Raw genomic sequence first — 27,280 nt, 5'->3', positions numbered from 1 at the left:
GTGTAAGAGAGAGATGGGAATGGGTGGGCAGAAATAAGATGATGTCTAGTGATTCCAACTTCTGTTAATTCAAGAAGGGATAATTGTAGAAAGTGTTTAGAGGCTTCTGAGACTGTAAAAAATATTGTATTAATAATAACTTAGATTGAATTCTTGTTACCTGTTCCAAAGCTGGGGACTAGAAGATTATTGCATAGAGGCTCAAGCAGTCTTTGACATTTTTTTCTTCTTGTCTGCTTGGCTAAGTGGTAGTTATTTAATATTCCACCTAAGTGTAATCATTATCTAAATAGTAATATTTGAGAGAGGGCACCAAGTAGGGTAGTCCTCTGGGGGATAGAGCAGAGTTATCTCTAGGAAGGTTGTTGAGTTGGTTGGAGTTCCTAATTTTTTTCTTGGAGGCTTGAACCTCAAACCTCTAACATCAACCTTCAGATAATAAAAATGGAAGATTCTTTCCAGAATATTAGAGCTAGTTGATGGCAGATTCCCAGAATAGGATTCTTTTCAATGTGTACTACAACATTTTGGGGATGGCCTGGTCAGATAAGTAATGTATGTTCTCTTCTGGAATATATTAAAATTTCCTTTTTTTAATAGTTAGTCTTGAGCCAAACATATGGAATTTCTCGTAGGAAAACTATTTTCATCAAAGCATCCTCAAATGTAGGCAGTGGGAAAAGGATGAAAATATGTAAGTATATAGGTTGAGCATCCCTAATCCAAAAATCTGAAATCCAAAATGCTCCAATGAGCATTTCCTTTGAGTATCATGTCAGTGCTCAAAAAGTTTCGGATTTTCAAGCATTTTAGATTTAGGAATGTATGTATTCTGTAAATATTCCAACAATTTAAACAAATCAGAAGTTGGACACATTTCTGGCCCCAAGTGTTTAGGATAAGCTATGCTTAACTTGTAATAGTTAAAAAAAGTGACATACTTGTACATGTGTGCATATGTATATGTGTGTGTGTGTGTGTGTGAGATAAGTAAATACATGTTTGGCATAAATAAATACCTGTATACAAATGTGTGTATATATATATTTATGCTAGTTAAGTACAGCTTGGACCAGAGTAGGAATATTTAATGGTATAAAATATAATTTTTCTCAATAAATGATCAGAACGTTATTACTTTTCTCTTGCAGGAGGCATGCAATTCTGGGTGTCATCAGAGTCCAAACTTTCTGACTCCTGGCAGCCACGCTCCCTGGATATTGAAGTTGCAGCCTATGCACTGCTCTCACATTTCTTGCAATTTCAGGCTTCTGAGGGAATCCCAATTATGAGGTGGCTAAGCAGGCAAAGAAATAGTTTGGGTGGTTTTGCATCTACTCAGGTGAGAGATGAGAGTTTTTTTTTTTCCCTTTAAACTATTCCCTTTAAACTATAGTATATAGTTTAAATACTATAATACTAATATTACATATATATGTATTATAGTATTTATATGCATCATAATATTACATATATATGTATTATAGTAATACTAATATACATTATATGTACATTAGTATTATAGTAAACTGTATACTATATACTATATGTATATGTGTATATATATGCATATATATACACATATATGTAATATTATATATGTATATATACACATATATACACATATATATATACACACACACACACACACATATATATATGAAAATGAAAGAAAATGAAAGTAGGATGAAAAATACTGAATAAAATAATCATTATGCAAAAGAATACATAAAAATCTTGAGAACTTTAAAATCATCTCATTAGAACCCCAAGATAATACTAATAGGACCAGAAATGGTTGTGTGCTTGGGTAGAAACAAACAAGTAAAAACACTGAAACACTTAACTGAAAAAGTTAAAAAAAGGCTATTATGGAGATGAAGTACTTTTTGGAAAACTATTACAATCATTCTAGTTGAGAGAACAGGTATACTTGGTGAGTACGGCAGGTATACCTTGCTAAGCAGGTATACCTGCCATATATATATCTGGAAGTGTATGGTTGCATATTTTCCTTGATTTTATAAAATTACTTGGCAGTTTCAAAGTTTAGTAACTTAAGCCAAAGGCTAAATTCACCAATTTTAATATTTTTCTCTTCATTATTATGAACTTTAAATCTGATATTTGTATGGAATAAATCAGTTCCCCATCTACATTTGCCATTTTTCATCTGTGGTAACTGATATAAGAGTAGATGCTCAGTTCCATACAGCTAATTTTTCTATTTTCTTTTCTTTTTTTGGAAAGGAAAAACTGACACTTTTAATTTACTGATAATATGATCATTTATGTGCAAAATTCCAATCTGCAAAAATGCTACTAGAATTAACAAGTGAGTTTAGCAACATTGTGGGATAAAAAAATCAATGTACAGAAATCCATTGTATCTATATATGAGCAATGGAAACTCAAATCAAAATAGCACAAAATGTGAACTATTTAGGGATTAATCTGACAAAAATAAGTAAGACTTGTACACTGAAAACTATGAAACATTTTAGCAAACATTTTCTGAGCCTCTCCTGTACTCTAGGCCAAGGAGATTCAAATATGAGTCAGGGAGCATTCCACTCTGAAGGAAGGTGGATGAATGCACAACAACAAAACGCTACTAAATTTACTCTTTGAAGACCTTGGTTTATACTTGTATGCACAAATGTTTTTCTTCCCTCAACAGGATACCATTGTGGCTTTAAAGGCTCTTTCTGAATTTGCAGCCCTAATGAATACAGAAAGGACCAATATCCAAGTGACCGTGATGGGGCCTAGCTCACCAAGTCCTGTAAACTTTCGGATTGACACACACAACCGCTTACTCCTTCAGACAGCAGAGGTGTGGACAAGAGGCAGTTTATTTAAAAATCTGTGTCGATGATTCTTTATGCTGGAGTACTGCTTTGTTTGTAATCTGTTGATTTTAACAAAGACTTGTTTCCAGAGCTCCGTAGAGGAGTAGGGAAGAGTGGTGCCCCCCTTTGGTTGAATTTGCGGAGCTCTGGAAGCGTGGGGAACTTTGGAAAGATTGGTGGAACAGGAGAAAACATGGGCAATGTAACATTGGGAAAGGAATGAACATAGAAACCTGCTGAGTTTCTATTCTTCACAGGCACTATGCTAGATCACTTTACATATGCTATCGCATTTACTTCTCAAAGTAACTCTAAGAAGTAAGTACGTTTATCCCCATCGTGCATGTGATAAAACTGAGGCTGAGAGAGGTTAAGTGACTTGCTCAAGATCATGTTACTAGGAACAGTAGAGCTAGCATTTGAACTCATTATTCCAAAGGCCATGCTCTTTCAGCTGTTCCACATGTCTTCTTAGGAGAATTGATAGAACTGGTAGTAGAATTCTTACTTTAACTGGAAGAAAAGAATATGCTAGTTTTTAACTTTATTCCCGTGGTCAATTTTGGGGGAGGTTGAGTACAATGGATGAAAGTGATAACTTCAGTTCTGGAAAGTGAGGAAGAGTGGTGATGATAAAGGAAAAGAAGCAATAAAGTTAGTCACAGTCATAGACAATATGTTATTGTACTTCTAGGAAAGCCAGGGAAGTAGGCCCTGATTAAGGGAGGTCAGGGGACGGAGATGACTTTAGTTTCTTGTCTTTTATGTTTCAACCCCAACAGGAGGACAGACTTGTAAATAGCACTAATGTGCCCTCCCATGGGCAGAAGTGAGGGAGCTTAGAGAGTGCACTTTTCCTGCCATCACCTTGCTTACCTGTTTGACTCATAGCTTTTGGTATGTGAGACAGTGCAAAGCTCTTAGTGCTGTCAGTGATTGCTTCTGCTCCTAATGAGGGATAGGGCTGATCTGTTTTGCTGCTTGGAAGGCTCTACATATGGAAAATTAGCTTCATTCACTTTTTTTTTCACCTTGATTCAGCTTGCTGTGGCACAGCCAACTGCAGTTAATATTTCTGCAAGTGGTTTTGGATTTGCTATTTGTCAGGTATGTAACAATGCTTATTTTTTTGAAGTTAAATATGACTTTTTATAATAATTATTTGATTTGGGGCTTTGATAAGTCTTTAACTTAGGTAACTTGAATATAGTTCTTAATGATATACATCTATGACTTAAAAAGATATATCACTGTCTTTAATAAAAAGTGTTAGAGATGTTGCCAGTCAGTGAGTAGAGAGCAATTATACAGACTGATTTTCTATTTGAAAAATATTTCTTGGAGATTATTTGCTTTTTGAAGTGAGGGTTAAAAATCCTCCAATGTGATTCCTGATAACAAACATGTGTTTTACTTACAATTTCTTAATATTCATCTGATAATATGGTAGAATTATTGTCAACATGGTAGAATTATTGACTTGAAGGGAGGAATTATGTTCCTTTAATGTAAAATCTTATATAATAGTAAATATAACAATTAGAGCATAATTATGTTCAGTGCTATGGTATAGGAAGAAAAATCTAAAGAAATTTATATTGGTATGGTGCAGCAGGAGCTACAAGAAAATGAAAGTAGGATGAAAAATACTGAATAAAATAATCATTATGCAAAAGAATACATAAAAATCTTGAAAACTTTAAAATCATGTCATTAGAACCCCAAGATAATACTAATAGGACCAGAAATGGTTGTGTGCTTGGGCAGAAACAAACAAGTAAAAACACTGAAACACTTAACTGAAAAAGTTAAAAAAAGGCTATTATGGAGATGAAGTACTTTTTGGAAAACTATTACAATCATTCTAGTTGAGAGAACAGGTATACTTGGTGATTACGGCAGGTATACCTTGCTAAGCAGGTATAATTTAGAAACTTCCAAATAATTCTAAGATTATTTTGTATGATGCTCAGAACACAGTAAACCTTTTTTTTTAAAAACTAAAGGAAAAATGATCGGCTGGGTGCGGTGATTCACACCTGTAATCCCAGCACTTTGGGAGGCCAAGGCGGGCGGATCATGAGGTCAAGAAATTGAGACCATCCTGGCCAACGTGGTGAAACCCTGTCTCTACTAAAAATGCAAAAATTAGCTGGGCGTGGTGGTGCGCGCCTGTAGTCCCAGATACTTGGGAGGCTGACGCAGGAGAATTGCTTGAACCCGGGAGGTGGAGGTTGCAGTGAGCTGAGATTGCGCCACTGCACTCCAGCCTGGCAATGGAGCGAGATTCTGTCTCAAAAAAAAAAAAAAAGAAAGGAAATAAAAATGATCACAGTGAAAAGGAATGGTATTCAGTGAAAAGGACAGAAAGAGACAGTGAATAATTTGTTTTGGTCTTTACTAACAAAGACTGCAGGAAAATTCTCATTCTCAAGCTTTCTTGCAATCCAAGAGTAAATCCAAAAGCAAATATTCAGTGTGTTCTAGATAAAACTGAAAAATTACATATACTTAAATCACCAAGTTGGTTGGGATTCATTTTTGATAAACTGAATGCAGAGAAATTATTGAAACCAAGTGATTTTTACTTGAGGCTTAAAGGACACAGGGTTAAACGTGGTACCTGATTGTCAGAAAGTTCACCAATCCCACATCAGTCTCAAAATGCAGAGGGACCAGTAGGCATTTTTCATGAGGGAGGAAAAAAATACAAAGAAGTTGGTCACCCAGAAATGGGTATTGAGATTTCTTACAGTTGATATTTTAATAAGTGCTCTGGAAAAAGGAAGGCAAAGAATACTCATGAGTTTGCAGTAAATATTACCCTCTTTCGGGTAATAAAATGCGAAACTGTTGGAAGTAAACTGCAAGATCTTTTGAAGTTCCCTGAGCGAGCAGTTGAGCTTTACTGCCAAATGTAAACCCTAATACTTAGTTATGGCCCGAGAGACAAATAGAGTAGTCCTCGTCTGTTTCCTGGCAGCATTGGTCTCTAAAAGAGCAGTTGTGTGCCACTGGAAAGGGAATGATGGAAATAATAGAGAGCATCTCTTCAATTTTATGAGACTATTCTTCAGCTGCTTCAGGAATACTCTATAGTTTAATTATCACACTTTAAGAAAGAGTTGATGAATGTCCAAAGTGAGATAACCAGAATGATCAAGAGGATGAAGGAGTGTATGAGTTTGGATTGTGGCAGAATAAAAAGATTGTAACTTTTAGATTTGAAACATGAAGACTTACTTTAGAGGATTTCTTTTTTAAGTATGCAAATCCATGAGTGATATTAGATGTTAGTTGTGAGAGGTGTGTGTGTATGTGTGTGTGCATATGTGTATATGTTTTAGGTTTAAGTTAATAGAAAATATAACCTTACAAAGCAGCAGTAAGCTTTATGAAACTTGTTATGAAAAAGGGGATGAGGTAGAGCATGTAAGTAGATTCCAACCCATCTGGGTATGAGACTGGCCTAGGAAGTTTTGAGTACATCCCTAAACTTCGGATTTAGGATCCCTTTGAGAAAGATGTGGGTCCTCAGGCTCCCCAGCTTGTCTACAGCACTTTTAACATCACTGATGGGTACCGAGTAGATGCTGAGAAAGACCCAGTTGACTTGAAAGCTGTCGCTTGTTTTATAATTTTTGACAAACCTATGAACAACAACAAAAAATCCTCAGCAATGTTAAACTAAGGCTCTTCAATGTTTTAGTTTTGATTTATCCTACTGAGAGTTTCTAAAGTTTTAGGTAGTAAAAAATGACCCCGTTTGGGAAACAGGCCTTAGAAATTAATGAATGCTCTCAAGAAAGTTTTTCCCTCAAGGGACTGTTTACCTTCTTTGACAAAGTATATCCCCAGATATCACCCATAGTGTTTTATTATTCTTGTTTTTGAATATTACTTAACAAATTTCTCCATTAAAAATTTTTTTTATAAATTGTAATAACATTTGTTAATAGTGATACTTTGTTAGCCAGTAAAATTAATTTTTTTTCAAGTTTGAAGATTAAAAATCTTATTGGGTCCGTCCAAAGAGAATCATTAACTAGTATAGTATTTAGAAGACATAATGATGGAAATTTATGTCCAATTTATTATTTATGCTATTTTATTTTTTACAGCTCAATGTTGTATATAATGTGAAAGATTTTGAGTCTTCTAGAAGACGAAGATCTATCCAAAATCAAGAAGCCTTTGACTTAGATGTTGCTGTAAAAGATAATAAAGATGATCTGAATCATGTGGATTTGAATGTGTGCACAAGGTAAATATCTGCTTAGGTCTCTCTTCTTTTTTCCTTTAAAAAATAGACTTGAAGATTCAATTACATATAGTTGTCTAACTATGTCAGTATAAGAAGTTATATTGAACAAAGAATTCAGTAATGCACCACACTTCATATTACAAACTAGAAATACTAATTATATTCAAGCATTTCTTAGATGCATACAAAATTTATTTATGTTGTCCCTGAAAATATAACAAATTTGAATAGAACAATGTATATATACATTAATAAAACTCAGGTCTAATTTAGGAAGACTTCAAATTGAGTCAATCATATTTAATACTCCAAAAATGGTTATTTCTTGTTAGGAGTTATTTTTCTGTTGAAATAATTATTTCAGGTTCATATTGAACTTTAACTGTTATGCATTTAACCCAAAACTTTATGATAGCAGGCAAATTCAATCAAGAGGATAGTTTTTTTTTTTTTTTTTTTAAGATACATTGAAAATATTCCATTTTAGGAGGTTCACATCTTGGATAATCAGACACTTAACAACTGAAGTTTCTGGGAGTACTTTTTTTTTTTTTTTTTTCTGGGAGTACTTTTTAAGTTGATTCTTAAATTGTTCTATATCAAAGCATCTGAGAATCTTGTTAAGTTGTAAGAAAGAAGGGTTCTACCTCAACCCTACTGACTTCACAGTAAGTCTGGGAAGCTGCAGCTTTTTGATCATTCTACTGCACACAAGAGTTTGAGCATACTCCTTGTGAATGTTCTTATAGAGGCTTCACATTTTTTTTCTTTCTTGAATCTATCCTGTTACATCTGCATTATTTGGCATTGAGCTGGGAGTTAAAGATGCACTGGCATTGAAGAGCTGCTGTCTGCTCTTCTAAAGTATCCCATAGCATCCTGATTTAACTTAGCTTATTGTTGGGCTAGAAGTCCCTGATGTGGTCCTGAGCTGGCAGGTGTTCTTCAAGCTCATCTCTGGGTGTACATCCTGGTGGCCAGCCTTCACAGCCATTGCCTGGACCCAGTATCTGCCATTATTGCTACTGTCTCTCTTATCTTTGGACCTTCTTGTTCTTGATTTTGGGTTAGAATGTCACACATTTGCCCCATTCTTCACCTTCTTGGGCATTTCAGGCCAGCAGCAAAGGGATATCAGAATCTCTGCAGTGGCATCCATTTTAGCTGAGAAGAAAATAGGACTCCAATTATTTTTTACTAATCTTGCAATTGGTCTCTGTTATAAAATAACAACTTCAAGTTATTATTATTATTATAAACAATAACAACCTATAGTAATTAGAAACTTATATGCCAGGCACTGTACCAAGCACTTTCACATGCATCTCATTTAATTCTTACAGTAAATCTGTAAAGTATGTATTATTATTATTCCTGCTTTTCTCAAATTCCTGGCCTCAAGTGATCCTCCTGCCTTGGCCTTCCCAAGAGCTGGGCTTATAGGCATGCCTATTCCTGCTTTTCTCATTCATTTATTTATTCCCTCAGCAAATACTGGTAGATTCTCTGCTATGTGCCGGGCATAGTGTCTGTGTGTCAGCTGTGGGAATATAATTGTAAGCCAAAAAAGACACAAGCTCTGCCCTCGTGGAAATTGGTGTTTGAGGGGGATACATAAATTAATGAAAAACATCCCCTAAGCAGGTCTAAAATTCTAGTTTTGAAAAGGGCAAAGAAGAAGACCCTCATGGAATTATGAGAGGGATATTTTTGCCTCTTAAGAGATACCAGGTGAAGAAACATGAGGAAAATGAGGTGGAACCAGGATTTAGACTATGAAGAGGCCTCAGCATTCATTTATAGGGGTTCATGTAAGGATGCAGGATTTCCAATCTTATCCACATGTCAGAAATCAGGTGGACAACAGAGTTTGGGTGGTAGGTAGAGCCTGAAGAAGGGAAATGTTTTCATGTGAGGGTAGGGGTTTTATAAAAAGGGTTTAAATGCTGCTACCAGTTTTCTGAGAAAAATCTGGTATGAAAGACAAACAACATTTAAGTGTATTTTTCAGCAGCACATTATAAAAAGACTACCTGATATTTCTGACACTTGATTCCTATCAACAGGGTCCAAGACCTTACGTCATACCAGTCTTTCTGTGTGGCATAATAGTTTAACAAATTCTGCCCCAGGCTGGTAGAGAGATCAGATCAACCAAGGCACTCTGAATGTTGTACTGAAAGTAGAATCTGCATTTTGCTTTTTAAGTATTTAAGCATATTGACTGTTTTTTCCCATCTGTAGTTTTTTCTCGTATGCAAACACCTCTAGTTTCAATCCATTTATTATTTTCAATAGCATCTATTTTTGCTTAGTGCATTATCAGCAGATGGTTTCAGTTGCTTTGGATTGCAGGGCCAGCTGAAGTCAGCAGTTGTACTGTGTGGCTTTTCAATCAGTCATGTTTGGTAAGCATGAGTTTGCTGCTCTAAAAAGCAAGATTTTTCTAACAGCCCATCTTGCTTTTGCTGTTTAAAAGGACAACAGTTACTAACTTTATGCTCTGATCCTTTTATATTGGAGGCAAACATCTTTCCTTAATCAGTTAGCTGGGCTCCTTCTGCTGCAAATGAAAAGCTCTTGCCATAAATTCATTTTAGAAAAATATTTATTTTCAAGGAGACAAAATGTTGTTGGTGCCCAGATCCTTTGATGCTCACATTATGTACAACGGGGTGAGAGAAGGATGCAGTGTAATAAAACTTTCCAAGGCTTGTAATTCCCTCACAGCAGCCAAAGAAAACACAAAATGTTTTTCAAGTATGTGAGAAAACAAAGGGAAGGCCTCTCCCTACTGGTCTGATGTTTCTAAAACCAGATGAATAAAAGGTTGCTAAGACCTTGGATGGGGCCTATCGCTAAGTTGTCAAGTCATGCCTCCCTCTCTGGGCCTGGCTTTCGGCTTCGAAGTTTGGTGCTGTCAACTTTTGAGAAAAGGAAAAATGCAATTCAGTTTGGAGTCACCACTAGAAAATAGAGTTGTCTGTTGAAAGGATGTATGTTGCTCTGCTACACTTTATCAGCGCAAGCGTGTTCCATTGAGGCATTGCATACTATCTGCCAAGTGAACACATTGTTGTATCATTATTTCTTACACGATCAAAACCTATAAGAATACCATACATGTAAGAAAATGATAACCTGTTTTAAAATTCTCTGTAGTGAAGTTTGTTTGAACTTAAACAGTATTTGGAATAACATTGGGTGGGTTTGATTTTCATATGAAGATAATTTGATAAGAGCTTTAGGTTTTTCCTGAGGAGTTTTCATTCACCCTCCCCTCTTTGATTTAGATTTTTGGGCCCAGATAGGAGTGGCATGGCTCTTATGGAAGTTAACCTACTCAGTGGCTTTATGGTGCCTTCAGATGCCATTCCTCTGAGCGAGACAGTGAAGAAAGTGGAATATGATCATGGAAAACTCAACCTCTATTTAGATTCTGTAAGTAGCAAAGCATAAAGTAACCGTTCACACAGCTACTATGTATTATGTTCAGATGTCTACCTTTAAGTGTGTTTTCTTTAAGTTGTTATTTCAACTTTTTGTGTCCCTGAATGAGTTCAACATGGCAACCATATATTTATCTTCATTAGAAAGACATAACTATAAACTCGGTTTAGAGAGTTGCTATTATTGACGAGGCTGGTGAAGGTCTTTAAAACTTAATCTCTATTTCACACCAGATGTGAAATACATAGAAATTTCCATATTATAATTTAAAAAATTCAGTCCAGATGTGAATTTGCGACCCTCTCTGTCTCAGGGACTTGCATAAGCTGGAGTGTAGTAGTGCAATCATAGCTCACTGCACCCTCCCACTCCTGATCCCCCCGACCTCAAGCTCCTGAGTAGCTGGGACGACAGGTGCATGCCACCATGCCTAGATAATTTCATGAAAAGTTCTTGCAGAGACAGGGTTTCACTTTGTTGCCAAGGCTGATTTTGAACTCCTGGCTTCAAGCAATCTTCTGGTCTTGGCCTCTCAAAGTGTTGGGATTATAGGTGTGAACCGCCATGCCTGGCTAGAAGACAAAAGCCTTGATTATACATTTAAAAATTCTTCCATGAAGATTTTAAGAAACCTTGAAGGGATTAATATTCTTACCTAAAAAAATTAGGTGCTAAATCATGGAAGATTATTCTCAGAGATTTGATCTTGACATATAATTATTATATAACCTTCATGTACTCTTTTTATTGCTGAATGAGTACTACTAATTCAAGCATAAGGTGCATACAATATGTAGGGAAAGGTAAGTGAAGAATTCCAGACTCTGCTTGGTATGTCTTAAAACTGGTGGCGTGTAAGTTTATTCATTTCTTATAGCATTTAGATGAGCTTCACAGGTTGACTTGATATTGAGTTCATAGTATTCTAAGGATTTCATTTTACATGGGTGGGTTTGTCTGTTTCTTATTTCAGTTTTGCTAAGTATGAATCAGAAATATATTGCAAAATATCTACTTTTAAAAAGATAGTTCCTGAATGTTCTCATTTGTCTTAGCTCTTCAAAAACACTTTGGTTAAAGCCCTGTTAAAATGAATTCAGTCTCAATGTAATGTTACATAAGAGTCTCTGGATTCTTTTGTTCTTTAGGAATTATCTTACATTAAACCCTGCTTGAAAGCCATGGGCCTGATTTGGAACTTGAAAAACAAATTTAAAGTTTTAATTTAGTAGTGTAATTGGTTTTGGAGTTGGTCTTCTATCTTTGATGCTCTTGTTAATGGTTATCTTAATTTGAGTGTCCAGTACTCTTTGAGTGGTCAGTTTGACTTTTCATTTACTGCTACTGGCAAATAAGGGAATGTTGGAAGGAATTTACTAATTTCTGATTCTTTAACTGGTGTTGTTTGCCAAATTGACAAAAGCTATCCCTCTTGGAGACAGACAGGCTGGCCTTGTGTACCCCATCTCAGTCTTTGGCTGTGGAGTACAGCCCCATCTTAGTTACCTCACCTACTGGGTGGCGTGCCTTGCGTGAGCGGAGGGAGATTCCCAGGAGAAGGAGGCTGCTGTGAGCCATTAGTAGTAACTGTGTGTGGGGTGCGCCGTTTGAGACAGGGGATGCACCCTCAGGTTTGCTGCTTACTTAACCACTCTAATTCTCAGCATTCCATTCAGCAAAATGGAACTAAGAACAATACCTTTTTGTAAGCATTGTTTTAAAAGTTAAATAAGAAAGTTCCTAGGAAGTACTTACTGCAGTATCTGACTTGTAGAAATCCTCCCTAAGTGTTAGTCTCTGTTTCTTAAAATAAGAAAAAGAAACGTCTTTACTTAATCATGAACACGCAGTGTGCCAACGCCTTAAGACTCTTTTGTATTTTTCAAGGTAAATGCAACCCAGTTTTGTGTTGATATTCCTGCTGTGAGAAACTTTAAAGTTTCAAATACCCAAGATGCTTCAGTGTCCATTGTGGATTACTATGAGCCAAGTAAGTATGCTCTGGAGTTCTTGATTCTTAGAAATTAAGCCAGGCATTCATTCATTTATTGGAAGTGACCACCTTTTAGATTGGTTTTGTGGCAAGGGCAGGGTTTGGTAGGAGAAAGTATAAAAGGCAGAGAGGCAGGAAGTGAGCATTCCATTTCAGTGAAGACTATTGATAATTTACAAGGGTCACATGAAAAGTTTTAGCATATGAAATTTAAAAATGATATATATTTTTTATAATGTTTTAAGTTTTTAACTCACAATTACAAACTTTACAAAGAAAAATTGACATAGAGAGTCTAGTTATGTTTCAGTTGAAGATATTGCTTCTATTCCAAGCACCCATTTCATTTGGTTCCAGCTTTAAAATGGGAGTTCTAAAAGCAGAGCTACCATTTGACCCCACAATCTCATTACTGGGTATATATCCAAAGGACAATAAATTATTCTACTGAAAAGACACCTGCACTCATATGTTTATCACAGCACTATTCAGAATAGCAAAGACAGGGCATTGACCTAGGTGCCCATCAACTGTGGACTGGATAAAGAAAATGAAGTACATGTACACCATGGAATACTAAATAGCCATTAAAAAAGAACTAAATAATGTCCTTTGCAGCAACATGGATGCAGCCGAAGGTCATTATTCTAAGTGAATTAATGCAGAAACAGAAAACCAAATGTCATGTGTTCTCACTTATAAGTGGGAGCTGAACATGGGCATAAAAATGGAAACAGTAGACACTGGGGACTTCAAAAGGGGGAGGGAGAGAGGTAAACAAAGGCTGAAATACTCTATTGGGTACTATGTTCATTATTTGGGTGACAGGATCAATAGAAGCCCAAACCTCAAGCATCACATAATATACCCTTGTAACAAATTTGTAGATGTACCCCCTGACTAGTACATAAATGAATAATAAGTAAAATGGGACTTCTTCAGAAGAGAACATGAACAGCGTCTGCAATGCAGTAGCATTGGCCGGAATTAGCTCTTTCTTCATTGAGGGAGTCTGGTGTTTTGCTGAAAACTTATACTTGATAACAGACTTTTAAAAGTGTATCAAGAAAAATATAGCCAGTTTGGAAAATAACTTGAGCTTCTTTGATTTTACTGGTAACTTCTTATTTTATAAAATGATGGGAATTTAGAATGTAAAAATAGAGAGCTGGTCTAGAGACGGCCCAAGTTTAACAGGAGGAATCCATGTTTAGTCAGAGTGACTTTTTGCATGTGATTTCTGGCCTAATGTTTCTAATGGTAATACGTCTTATTTTAAATAAGCACTTGTGGTGGTGCAGAATCATCATAATGATGAGAAGCATTACCATTTTGATGTGTTAGGTAGTTGTAGATAATTACACTTTAAATGAGATGAACTTGTTCCCATTGTTGTTAGTGCTTGCTAGAGTATTCAAGACGAAGGTGTAGCACCAGTTCTTTCCTCTAAGTCAACAAGCCAGTTCCTCTTGTTTTTTGGCACTGAGGAAGAGGATTCACCCAGGTTCTTGTGGGACATTTGGGAAACACTGATGTAGTACTTCTTTAGTGGAGGGATGGAATACACTGTGCAGACCCAATGACAGTAACTAGTTATCCAACTTGATTACTTAACTTAATTGAAAAATTCCCCAATTTATATTTCTTGGGTGCATGGGGAACATTTTAAACATTTACAAAACAAAAATAATTCAGTCTACAGAAAATTTTGTGGAAAGCAACTTATTTATGAGGAGGCCATTTTAAAATGAAAATTTGGGAAAGATCAGAATAAGCAAAACACAGAACTGGAAAAAACCACTTCAAACTTCATATGGAACCAAAAGAGAGCCCGCATAGCCAAAACAATCCTAAGCAAAAAGAACAAAGCTGGTGGTATCACGCTGCCTGACTTTAAACTATCCTACAAGGCCACAGCAATCAAAACAGCATGGTACTGGTACCAAAACAGAGACATAGACCAATGGAACAGAACAGAGGCCTCAGAAGCAACACCATACATCTACAATCATCTGATCTTTGACAAACTTGACAAAAACAAGCAATGGGGAAAGGATTCACTGTTTAATAAATGGTATTGGGAAAACTGGCTAGCCATGTGCAGAAAGCAGAAACTGGACCCCTTCCGGACACCTTACACTGAAATTAACTCCAGATGGATTAAAGACTTAAACATCAGACCTAACACCATAAAAACCCTAGAAGAAAACCTAGGCAAAACCATTCAGGACATAGGCATAGGCAAGGACTTCATGACTAAAACAACAAAAGCATTGGCAACAAAAGCCAAAATAGACAAATGGGATCTAATTAAACTCCAAAGCTTCTGTACAGCAAAGGAAACAATCATTAGAGTGAACCAGAAACCAACACAATGGGAAAAAATTTTGGCAATCTACCCATCTGACAAAGGGCTGATATCCAGAATCTACAAAGAACTAAAACAGATTTACAGGAAAAAAAGCAAACCAACCCATTCAAAAGTGGGCAAAGGATATGAACAGACACTTTACAAAAGAGGACATATATGAGGCCAACAAACATATGAAAAAATGCTCATCATCACTGGTCATTAGAGAAATGCAAATTAAAACCACATTGAGATACCATCTTACACCAGTTAGAACGGTGATCATTATGCTGACAGCATCTTGGCAGTGTCAACAAAATGCATGTTCTGCCCTGCTGTGCTGATTCTGATTATGGTGGACAGAGCCAGGTGTCCTCATTCACTGGAAGAGGCTGCAGGGGTGAGGGAGGAGGGCTGGGGGCCGCCCCTCCCTCCCAGTCCCTGCATGGGAGGGACTAATTAATACCTGGTTCATTGTGCAAGACCGAGTGGCAATTCCTCAAGGACCTAGAAATAGAAATACCATTTTACCCCGCAATTCCATTACTGGGTGTATACCTAAAGAATTATAAATTGTTCTGTTATGAAGACACATGCACACATATGTTCATTGTGGCACTGTTTACAATAGCAAAGACCTGGAACCAACCCAAATGTCCATCATTGATAAACTGGGTAAAGAAAATGTGGCACATATGCACCATGGAATACTACACAGCCATAAGAAACGATGAGTTCCTGTCCTTCATATGGACATGGATGAATCTGGAAACTATCATACTCAGCAAACTGACACAAGAACAGAAAATCAAACACTGCTTGTTCTCACTCATAGGCGGGTGTTAAACAGAACACGTGGACAAGGGGAGGGGAGCATCACACACTGCGGTCAGTAGTGGGGGGGCTAGGGGAGGGACAGAGGGGGTGGGGAGGGATAATGAGGGGATAAAGACCAGATATAGGTGATAGGGGGATGAAGGCAGCAAACCGTCTTGCCATGTGTGTACCTATGCAACAATCCTGTATGATCTGCACGTGTACCTCAGAACCTAAATTACAATAAAAAAAAATCTCAAAACACATTTACGATATGGACAACAATCTCTGAAAAACCATGAATAAATTAAAAATCAGAATATGTTTCCTTAAAACGATAAAACTCATCTGCGTTTTACAGTGAGTTTACTGTGGTTTTATAGGTACTTTATATAGTTTTTTCATGTTAGCTTTTAGATACTATATGCTCAGTGTTTTAAAACCTTAAAACAAGGTATTGCATAGGCACTCTTCCCTTCATATTTATGTATTTTTTACTAGAGCCCAGGGTAAATGCCTCGTTTCAGAAGTTCTCATGATTAGAATTTGATTTGAGTGCATAGAAAATGTCATCCTAAAATAAACTCTTGAGGAGGTTAAACAGCCCTCAACTGAAAATTCTTCCTGATGCCATGAGAGACTGAAGTGGGGCTTGCGATCGCAGTGTGCAGCTGCAGTCGATTTTCTCTCTTTCAATGCTCGCCAACTGCTGGTGGTCGACAGAGTGGACTGAGTGCATTGTTTCTCCCTCGGATTTGGTTAGTACTTTGGATCCCTCTTCAACATTTCAGTTGTTTCTTGTAAAGAAAAATAAAATTAGCTAAAGAATGGAAAACTCAGAAGAGTGTATCAAAATGCTCTTATGTTTTGGCAAAGTCAATGTTTCTAAACAAGGGAGCTGTGTGAACTGATGTCTGCTTCTTTGAACAGGGAGACGGGCGGTGAGAAGTTACAACTCCGAAGCGAAGCTATCCTCCTGTGACCTTTGCCGTGACGTCCGGGACTGCCGTCCTTGTGAGGATGGAGCTTCAGGCTTCCATCATCCCTCTTCAGTCATTTTTATTTTCTGTTTCACACTTCTGTACTTTTTGCAACTTTGGCTGTGATTTATTTTTAAAGGACTCCATGTAACACTAATATTTCCAGTACTCACATGTGATTGCTTTGTTTTCATAATCGAATATTGCTTCTATTTTGAAAAACAGTTTTTTTTTTTCCTTTCTATGGGGTTGGGGTGGTGGTGGTGTACAACAGGTCCTGGTGCGTATAGCTGTGTAGACTCCTTCACTTGATCTTTGTGTGGAAGATCAGAATGAATGCAGTTTTATGTCTATATTTTCCCCTTTCAAAATCTTTTAGGATTTTTTTTTTTGGAGCTGTTTGTTTTCTCCAGAATAAAGGTATTATTTTAGAATAGTTATTCTCCTCATTTTATGGAAGAAATGAACCTAGGTTCTTAAGCATTATTACACATCCATGTTTGCTTAAAGATGGATTTCCCTGGGAATGGGAGAAAACAGCCAGCAGGAGGAGCTTGATCTGTTCCCTTCCCACCTCCAACCTAACCCTACTGCCCACCCCACCCTACCCCACCGTCCCATGCCCAGTGGTCTCAGTAGATACTTCTTAACTGGAAATTCTTTCTTTTTAGAATATAGGTGGTAATTTTTTTTTTTTTTAGTGGCATTGTCTTTTCTCACTGGAAATCTGATCACACACCCCAGCCTTTCCCCTCCCTCTCTTTTTCCTCTATAGAGAAATGCGAGAGGGGCAGCACATGTCCCTGGGCTTTGCGTGCCATCTCAGAGGTTGAGGAGCATACAAAAAACTGCCCTGGGGGGTGCTGGGTGTGCTCCCTTCTTCCCACATCCTCAGCCCCACACTGACTCTATCTCAGGGTGAGAGGCAGAGAGCACTGCGATATGTGCCTCAAGGGACTTTGATTAGAAGATCCTAGACCAGGAGACACTGTGAGCCAGGGCACAACAAAATACTAGATAAGTCACCGCAGACCGACCTCCCTGCAATTTGAGAAAGAAGCTGGGTTTGTGGAGAATCAGAGCATCTTGACATGACTGCTGTCCTAAAGATCTCTGGCATTGGACAGGGGTTCTGTGGAACCTCTTCTGGGCTCAGCGATCTGAGCATCAGGCTGCCAGTCATCTAGTGACATCTGATGCTTGCTGTGAACTTTTAAGATCCCTGAATTCTGAACACCTCAATTTTTAGTTGCCCTGTATTCTGAAGAGTAATATAATTTATCTGGATGGAAATTTTAAAGATGTCCCCCTTTCTCTTTCTCCTCGTTCTCTCTTTCTTTCCTTTCAATCTCCCTTTCTTCTTTGCCTTCTAAATACACTGAAATAATTTATATCGGAGTCAACAATTAATGATCTTTTACTCAATCTAAGAAATTGTTGAGTTTTGCTCTTTAGCTCATTGGCATTTCTCTCCAGTGGACACGAGAAAAAGTAATTGCCATGGGCTCCAAAGAGTTTGTTTTATGTTTTTAGTTTTTTAAAAATAAAACCATCAAAAAGAAAGCATGCAAATGTATCTTTTAAAGTTAATTTTTAAAAATGCTCTTATTTTAGTGAATTTTCAGAAATTATAGCGGAATGGATGGTATATATTACTTACGGATATTTTGGATACCATGGTAGGAATAACTAACATTCAATATTTTAAAGCTGTCAAACCTATATTGCAGAAAATAGATGGCAGAGAGTGGTCTATGAAGAGGGCAGTTAAGTATCAAACACCTAATTTTCTTGCATTTATTTTTACGTGGGAAAAAGTTTCTAGATCTCTTATACCTCTGACACAATGTTCTAAAACAGGCACTTACTATTATGGGGCCTCCTTGTAATGGTGTTTTTGCCCTTTATACTCTGGGGGTTCTTTAAAGATCAAATAATCTTATAAAAAAATTGGGGGAGGGTCTTGGCACAGGACTTTCTCATCCTCTGCCCTGGTCTGGGAACCTTATAATGATAATCGATACTTTATATTCTTTAGTAATTAATGTATAGTGAACTTTTGGTGTCATATATTAGGAAACACTAGGATGGAAAGGCCATTGGAAGAGAGATTATATCTTTTTTAAACCGTATTTCCTTCTTTAAAAACTAGCATTTAATACTTTTTTGGTGAAGAACTTCAGGTTTTCAATTTAAAAGTACCTTGTAACTCATCTCTTTTTATTGTAAGTTTGTTGAAAGTGAAGAGGACAACAATGAGAAGGAAGAGAAAGGGTCAGCTAGGGGCATTGGGCTGTGCAGATGTCCCAGCCACTTCTTCCTTCATACTTCCCTTGGAGAACTTGCTCTGCTCTAAGCAGTGGACTTGGACTAAAAGTGATTAAAATACCACAGGCATAAGGAGTATATGTAGTAGTAACGATCAATAATATAGATGATTTTCTTCACATGCTATGGGTAAGAATATTAAAAAACTCATTTTACCATTAAGATTGCTTATGCTGAAGTTCTTCCATTTAGAATACTGTCAATGTCATTTCCTGATATGAACTAAAGCCCCCTTCTTCTCTACTGACTGGGAACCTTAAGACACCAGCACATCTCACCTCCCTTTCTGTTTGGCCAGTGCTTCCAGAGACTCCATGTTGGGAAAACCTAGTAGCCAAACACTTCTAGGACAGAATAACACTTTTATATTTGGTTTTACCATCTTATTACCTTTAGTTATAGTTTTAAAAAAGAAATTCAAGCCCATTAAAATGTGGCTGGTCAATGAAATTCTTCCTTTTATTATGCGGTTCTATTGTACTTGGTTTTTCAAACATTCTAAAAATAGTATCTTTGGCTTAATATTTTGGATTATATATTACAATCTGAGGAGCGTTTTGCTTATACCGAATACGATATATTTCTGTTACCTAGGAGTTGTTACTTACATATGCAATACTATCTCCTGAATGTGGTAATTTTCAGAATTACAGATAGCATAACTCTCCCTGCTTCTGTTCTTTTGAGTCTAGGTATAATTATTTTTTAAAAGACATATTTAGCTTTAATTTCTATTTATGCTAAATATAGTTATAAATAGACTGTCAATATAATTCCAACTATTTTTATTTTGATGTAATGCAGTTATTTCATTGGACATGTCTGGCTGACTCAAGACATTAAAAACATTGGAGCTATGATTTTTCTTTTCCAGTTTTTAAAAAAGAACCATTTTATTAACCTGCTGGCATATAATCTAGAGTTCTTTTGACAACCTTACTTTTTCTAATTTGCTTTATTGAATTATTGAATACTCATTTCTTTCTAAAAATATGTTGTAAATTCTCTCTTGGCACGATTTCTCCCTATGAGGGTAGTTATTTGAGTTTGCCAAGTGATTACTATGGGTCACGGTGCCATGATATATTCTTGGGTGCATTAGTTTTTTGCATATTGTAAATTTAAGACACTTATAGTAAGTGGACTCATTTGTGAATGGACTTCAGAACCTTTTACGTTCTCAGTAGAGGCTTCTGTTGGGCAGGCAGAAGAGTATATTGCTCACTTTTTTTTTCATCTTCAAATTCCAGTACGGCATAGGGCTTTTAAGAAATTAAAATTTTTCCATAATCTATTCAGATATTTATGTTAATATTAAATATGTTACACTGGGAGTAATTTAAGGTGCAATTATTTTATCACTACTTTGATTATCCTCTTCAGAAAACTAAGCAGTAAGTATAACTTTTAAATTAAGTATATGTCAGTGAGAGTAGGATTATTTTAACAACTATTTCTATCCAGTGAGTTGTGTTTTCATGTCTCATCAAAAGACAGCACCACATTGCATCATTTTATAAAATACATTATCATTTTCATTTCAATTGTAACCTAGGAAAATAGATATTTCCTGGATGATTCCTGAGTTTCTTATTGCAAAGAAAAGTTATACATTGGTATGCATGTGTCTCTGTAATAGGAACAATATTGATATATGTGTTGCTACATATTTAAGAATCATTCTATCTTATGTTGTCTTGAGGCCAAGATTTACCACTTTTGCCCAGTGTGTTGAACTGGTGGTAGAAGGTAGTTCCATGTTCCATTTGTAGATCTTTAAGATTTTTTCTTTTGATAACTAATCGAATGTTGCTCAATTCTGGTCCTTCAAGCCTTAATGATTTTGATTTTCAGTAGGGGTCAGTTGATGTGGAGTCAATCTCTTTTGTACACAGGAAGCTTTATAAAATTTCATCCACAAATTTTCTATTTTGGGAAGCTGTTTTGCTTTATTTGAAATATTATTTTTCCAGGCACTAAAGCTTTATATATTGATCAAGATTCTGAAAGTTTTAATTTTTAATGTTGGAATGTTATGTTATTATTAATTGTACTTTATTATGTATTCAATAGAAAATCATGATTTATTAATAAAAGTTTAAATTCCCATCTATTTATTATGTGTTCTTTATATTTTAGCATAAAGCATATCTATAGCACATTTCCCTTATTTAAGCTTACTTATGAGAAACAGGATGTCTGAGGCTAGCTTAGATTAGGTATTATTGTGTTGCAAGGGCTTGACATAAATGAAGTTGAAGAAATTTTATCACCAGCCTCCTTTACCTACCCCCCTCAGTGGAGAGGTAGGTAATACACAAATAAAAAAAAAATAATGTCAGGTAAGCACTCTCTTAATTTCTGGAAATTATACAGAAGTACACAGAACACATAGTTTTTATACACACAGGAAAATGGAGGCACTGATTGTCGCATCCAGACCATAAGATTTCATGTGCGTTTGCTAAATTCCCACTCAGTGTTATTTAATACTTCTGTTGCCATGAATTTTCTGGGTTTCTGTGAAATACTAAAGATAACATTTCACAATTGGGGGTTCTCAACTAGAAGTGGTTTTGCCTTCAGGTACCATTTGCTAATGTCTGGACATAGTTTATTTGGTTCACATAATTGGAGATAGTGCTATTGTTGTCTAGGGAATGGAGGCGAGGGATGCCGCTAACATTCTGCAAAGCACCAGACAGCTCCTTACAACAAATAATTATTTGGCCCAAAATATAAAAAAGTTCCAAGTTTGAAAACCCTCTAGCTAAGTGATGCTGGGCCTTTCTAGATCACCTCATAATACCAACTGTTTAATATGATTAAGTTAATACACTCTTATACAAGGATAGAGTCATTGGAGTCACTGGACAGATATTTAGATTAACAAATAAGTTTATATCCCAAGTCTAGGAAACTTAGCTTGAAGGCTGGGGAGAGATGAAGTAATTTTTTTTGAAAATATCTGTAGTGGTAGTTTCCAAACTTGATAGACATCAGATTCTCTTAAGAGCTTGCTTTGACAAAAATGTCTGGCCTTTAAGAAATCTTAATTCAGCATATCCAGAATCAGGTTCTGGATCTGAATTGTTAGATAAAGAGGTGATTCAGATGATTATTTTAATCTGAGAACCACTGGATTATTTAATGAGTTTTCCAGGCCTCACTGGCCTGGGTATTAAAAGGAGTCTTGGAAATAGCGTCATCCATGCCATCTAACAGGGCCTCTAGCTTCCCAGACAGTCCTTCCCAGGGATTCCCGGAGGCCTCCAGGACTGTTTCATTCTCTCACAAAGGATCCCAAGAGCTGTCACCTGGGATTTGCTTTGTTCTTTCTCTCTTATCTGGCCCACTTTGTGGATGTTCAGTGTAGCAGAGACTGCCACTTTCTTCCTCCTCCTCAACCCCTTCTTCTCCTGCTCCCTAGTTTCAGGAGCTCATTTCCCAGCCGCCTTTGCAGTAAGGTAGCGTCCCGGACCACGTTCTAGTCAGTGGGCTATAGGCTAAAGATATTAGTGATACTTGTGAGAAGTATCCTTAAAAGGAAGGGAGTAGGTACCTTGCTTCTTTTTTTAAAATTTTACTTTAGGTTCTGGGGTACATGTGCAGGTCATGCAGGGTTGTTGCATAGGAGCATGCTATATCCGGCATTTCTCCCCATGTTATCCCTCCCCACCCTTCCCACCCCCCGCTGTCCCTCCCACCCCACCCCCCCACCACTGCCACCAGTGTCTGATGCTCCTCTCCCTGTGTCCACGTGTTCTCATTGTTCAACACCCACCTATGAGTGAGAACATGTGGTCTTTGGTTTTCTGTTCTTGTGTCAGTTTGCTGAGAACGATGGTTTCCAGATTCATCCAAGTCCCTACAAAGGACATGAACTCATCATTTTTTATGGCTGTGTAGTATTCCATGGTGTATATGTGCCACATTTTCTTTGTCCAGTCTATCATTGATGGGCATTTGGGTTGGTTCCAGGTCTTTGCTATTGTACACAGTGTGCATGTGTCTTTATAGTAGTACCTTTTCTTCATCCTGCTGCCTGGATTGTGGATGATTGGCTAAAGCACTATCAGTTCAAGTTTTTTAAAAATTATACTTTAAGCTCTGCGGTACATAAATTTTTTGGTCCTTTACGGGGAAGGCCAAACCCTCAGGACTGGAAGCTGGAGAGCCTGAAGGAGCTGGGGTCCCTGATGACTATGGAACCACCCTGAACCACCTACCTTCGGATTTCTTCTGCAAGTGAGAGAACATCTACCTTGTTTAAACCAGCTGTGGTGGTGGGCGGGCCCTAGGGTAGGCCCCATGACCCCTTCCTGCTGATGCTCAGGCCATTGTGGATCTCCTCCCTTGAGTGTGTGTGAGGCCCGTGACTTGCCTCTGGCTGTTAGAACATGGCGAGGGTGACAGAATGTGCACTAGATTGTAGTGACCCTCTTGCTGGAGTCTCTCCCTGCTTTTCTGGCTTTGAAGAAGTGAGCTGCCAATATCGGGCAAGAAAGCAGGAGAAGCTTTTAGGAGCTGACAGCAGCCTCCAATTGACAGCCAGCAAGAAACGGAAATACCTACAGCTGTAAAGAACTGAGTTCTGCCCACAGAAGTGGGTCCTTCTCTCGTTAAGCCTCAGAGCAGACTGCAGCCTCAGCGGATGCCTTGATTACAGCTGCAGGAGGCCCTAAACGGGGAGCCCAACTGTGTGCCCAGTCTATGACTCAGAGAAACCATGAGATAAAAGGTGTGTTCTTTTCTTTCTTTTTCTTCTTTTTCTTTTCTTTTCTTTTTTTTTTTTTGAGGCAGAGTTTTGCTCTTGTTGTCCAGGCTGGAGTGCAGTGGTGCGATATTTCAGCTCACTGCAACCTCCGCCTCCCGAGTTCAAGCGATTCTCCTGCCTCAGCCTCCCAAGTAGCTGGGATTACAGGGATGCAGCACTGGTTTCTGGCCCCAGTGCCTTTTTTTGCTCTTTCTTTTTCTTTCTTTCTTTCTTTCTTCTTTCTTTCTTTCTTTTTTTCTTTTTTTTCTTTGAGACAAAGTTTTGCTTTTGTTGCCCAGGCTGGAGTGCAGTGGTGTGACCTCGGCTCACAGCTACCTCCATCTCCTGGGTTCAAGCGAGTCTCCTGCCTCAGTCTCCCAAGTAGCTGGGATTACGGGGATGCGGCACCAGGCCCAGCTAATGTTGTGTTTTTAGTAGAGATGGCGTTTCTCCATCTTGGTCAGGCTGGTCTTCAACTTCCGACCTCAGGTGATCCACCCACCTCGGCCACCCAAAGTGCTGGGATTAGTGTAAGTGGTTTTAATCACTAAGTTTGTGCTAATTTGTTATACAACAATAGAAAACTAATAACAAGAAAATAAGTGAAAAAATTAATTCTGGTGTATGCAGCTAATATTTCTAACTGGTACACTTGGTGTTGCCATCTTTTCTGCCATCAGGGAGCCTATAAACACATGAGCATTAGCCCTGGTACCCAGTACCCCTCTGTCCTGCCATTTCCATCTCTGTGCCAAAGATGAGCTGTGTTCTCTGGAGGCCTCATTGCTCCAAAGACACACTGAGTTCCGCAATGAAGTGAGGAGTTTTTCTTTCCCTGACTCTGTGCTATAGTGTATCTTTTTGTTTTCTTAGTAGGGCTGCTTGTGTCTCAGTGCTCACAGTCTCAAAAAAAAAACACAAAAAACAAAAAACAAAAACCACCTGGGAGGTGGAGGTTGCAGTGAGCCAAGATTGCACCATTGGGCTCCAGTTTGGGCAACAAGAGCAAAACTCCATCAGAAAAGGAAAGATAAGGAAAGAAAAAGAAAGAAAGAAACTAAGAAAAGAAAATAACACACATTTTTTATCTCACAGTTTGTCAGATATAGACTAGGTACGCAGTTGGGCTCCCTGTTTAGGATCTCCCGCAGCTGTAATCAAGGCATCAGCTGGGGCTGCAGTCTGTTCTGAGGCTTTTTAATGTTTTTAAATGAAAACTGTTCTTTTAATTTCTTCCTGCCCCACACCTCTCTCTCTCAGACCTAAGATCAGGAGGCTGTACCATGTGTCATGGGGTACAGATACTATACTGTCCTCCTAATCTCTCTTCTTTCTGACAGAATCTCAATCTCTCGCTCTGTTATTTCTCCAAAATCTTCAAGCAAAATTGATTCCTGGTAGCCCTCCCTGCCAATAATGCACTAGACACATTCACTTATAGATACTGATGGGTAAGAGCATGGGCTTTGGTAACAGGCAGGCCTGGCCTTGAGTCTTGTTAGAAGGGAGAGAGTTTTCTTTCCTGGTATATTGAGGTGGAATTTTCCCCTACATTTTCTTAGAGTCTCTCCCTTCATTTGCTCCATCCAAAAGGAGACAGTGGTTTTCTGCCTTGTCAAGTTAGGAAGAATGAAAAGGCAATGGTGGGCTCATCTCCCTCCTGGGTGCTACCCTGACATCATCCTCAGTTCCCCTGTGCTGACCTAGGACTTGTCTAGGCCCAGAGCTGCCTGCAAAGGTTGAGGAATTCTGGCCAAGAATGAGCTACAGTAGGAAGATCCATTGGATACTCACATCAGGTTATGCTCCCTTCCCCCACCCCCATTTAGCTTTTATCAGTAATAAAGTGAATATTTTGAGTCCTTCGTTTGTTGGCTTTTGTATACCAGATGGGGAGGAAGGATTTATTGCATATCTTCAGAAACCCCAAAACCTTCACCAGGAGCATGATCTTGGGCAGGTTTTGCAGTATCTAGTATATATTAGGTGCTTAATAAATCATGGTTATGATTATATATATGCATACACTGGTGGATACAGTTTAGGTGTTAGCTGTATATGTGTAACTTTGGGTAGGATGGAAGGGAATTCTATTCACTAGCTGAGCTACTGCTAAATGGTGGGTCTCTATGAGGCCCTGTAGCCTGTACTGATGTTACTCTAATATTCACAGTGGGCCACAGGTGGTACTTGGCTTGGGGATGGATTCTCCTCTCCTTCCTACTACTGCCTGTGCCATTCACGTTTAAATTTTTTTAAAAAATTATGTCTTAAGTTCTGGGGTACATGTGCAGATCTTGCAGGATTTTTATATAGGTATATACATGCCTTGGTGGTTTGCTGCCTCCATCCCCACGTCACCTATATTAGGTATTTCTCCTAATACCTAATACCTAATTTGGGTATCCCTCCCCAACCTACTCACCCGCTGCTATCCCTCCCCTGGTCCCCCACCCCCTCAACAGACCCCAGTGTGTGATGTTCCCCTCCCGGTGTCCATGTGTTCTCATTGTTCGACACCCATTTATGAGTGAGAACATGTGGTGTTTGGTTTTCTGTTCTTGCGCCAGTTCGCAGAGAATGATGGTTTCATCCTTTTTAATGGCTGCATAGTATTCCATGGCATATATGTCTGTGCCATCATTTCTACCATAGTGAATTCACAAATGGGACCATGAAGAAGGTAACAATTTATTCAAAATCACTGATGAGAAACCCAAATTCTAGAGATTCAGATACAGGAATATTGTGCCCTCTGATCTGGTTACATTGCCCTGCCAGCCTGTACAGGAACATGAGGCCTTACTGCCAGGCTTTGACAGTGTCCTGTGCTAGCAGAGGCTATCTCCATCTTCTTCCCTGCAAATGTCCCATATTTTATCTGTTCTCCATTCTGAAATTCTCACGTTTTCCACTTTTCCTGTCAGTTACTATGTTTCAGTAATCGGCAAGTCCCAGGTCTCCCTTTTTGCCTTAAGCTGTCTTTTGTTTCATGGAAGCTGTGGGCCAAAACTTTCTGTCTTCTGCCCGTCTACTGCCAGGTCACATCCCTAGGGTAAAAGGCTGATGAAAGAACTTTGGATGATTCTCCACTCTGATTGGTAGTTGGATTTTATTTCCTTTTTTGTTATTCCAATTATCTAAAAGGTCAGACAACTGCATGAGTTCAGGATGAGAGAGAAAGTAAATTGCAGCACCCATGAGAAAGAATTGATGGTTAAGAAAAGGATGAGTCAGTGACAAGAGAGCAAATGCTTCCAGTTTGCAAATGAAGGAGGGTATTCGTTCTGCATGTTTCAGTGTTTTATGTCCAGTTACTAATGTCACGATTTAGGAAAGCAGACCAGCTGGAGTCCACATGGGGCAGAGCAGCTGTAACAGTGTCAGGATGAAAGATCAAAGGGTATGCAGAGGCTCAGCTGGTGGAAGAGGCAACTCAGACTCTTAACACTTGTCTTCAAATATCCGAAAGACTGCTATGAGCAAGCTCA

The 27,280-nt window shown here is 38.0% G+C and overlaps 1 protein-coding gene across 1 annotated transcript in view; it reads left to right on the top strand.

Annotated features, from left to right (window-relative positions):
• The window catches only part of CD109 (CD109 molecule), a 147,053-nt gene extending 125,907 nt beyond the window's left edge, over positions 1-21,146 (top strand). Inside the window, exons 27-33 of the mRNA XM_003926323.4 lie at positions 1,152-1,342; positions 2,681-2,836; positions 3,894-3,959; positions 6,974-7,116; positions 10,410-10,557; positions 12,454-12,556; positions 16,656-21,146. Of these exons, the coding sequence (XP_003926372.3) occupies positions 1,152-1,342; positions 2,681-2,836; positions 3,894-3,959; positions 6,974-7,116; positions 10,410-10,557; positions 12,454-12,556; positions 16,656-16,831 (983 nt within the window). The 3' untranslated portion in view covers positions 16,832-21,146. The remainder of the gene's footprint in view (positions 1-1,151; positions 1,343-2,680; positions 2,837-3,893; positions 3,960-6,973; positions 7,117-10,409; positions 10,558-12,453; positions 12,557-16,655) is intronic.
• Positions 21,147-27,280: the final 6,134 nt, after the last annotated feature.

Source organism: Saimiri boliviensis, chromosome 4 (assembly GCF_048565385.1).
Source record: "Saimiri boliviensis isolate mSaiBol1 chromosome 4, mSaiBol1.pri, whole genome shotgun sequence".
NCBI classification, from domain to species: Eukaryota; Metazoa; Chordata; class Mammalia; order Primates; family Cebidae; genus Saimiri; species Saimiri boliviensis.
The sequence above is the reverse complement of the archived record's forward strand: the minus strand, read 5'-3'. Positions and strand labels throughout refer to the sequence as shown.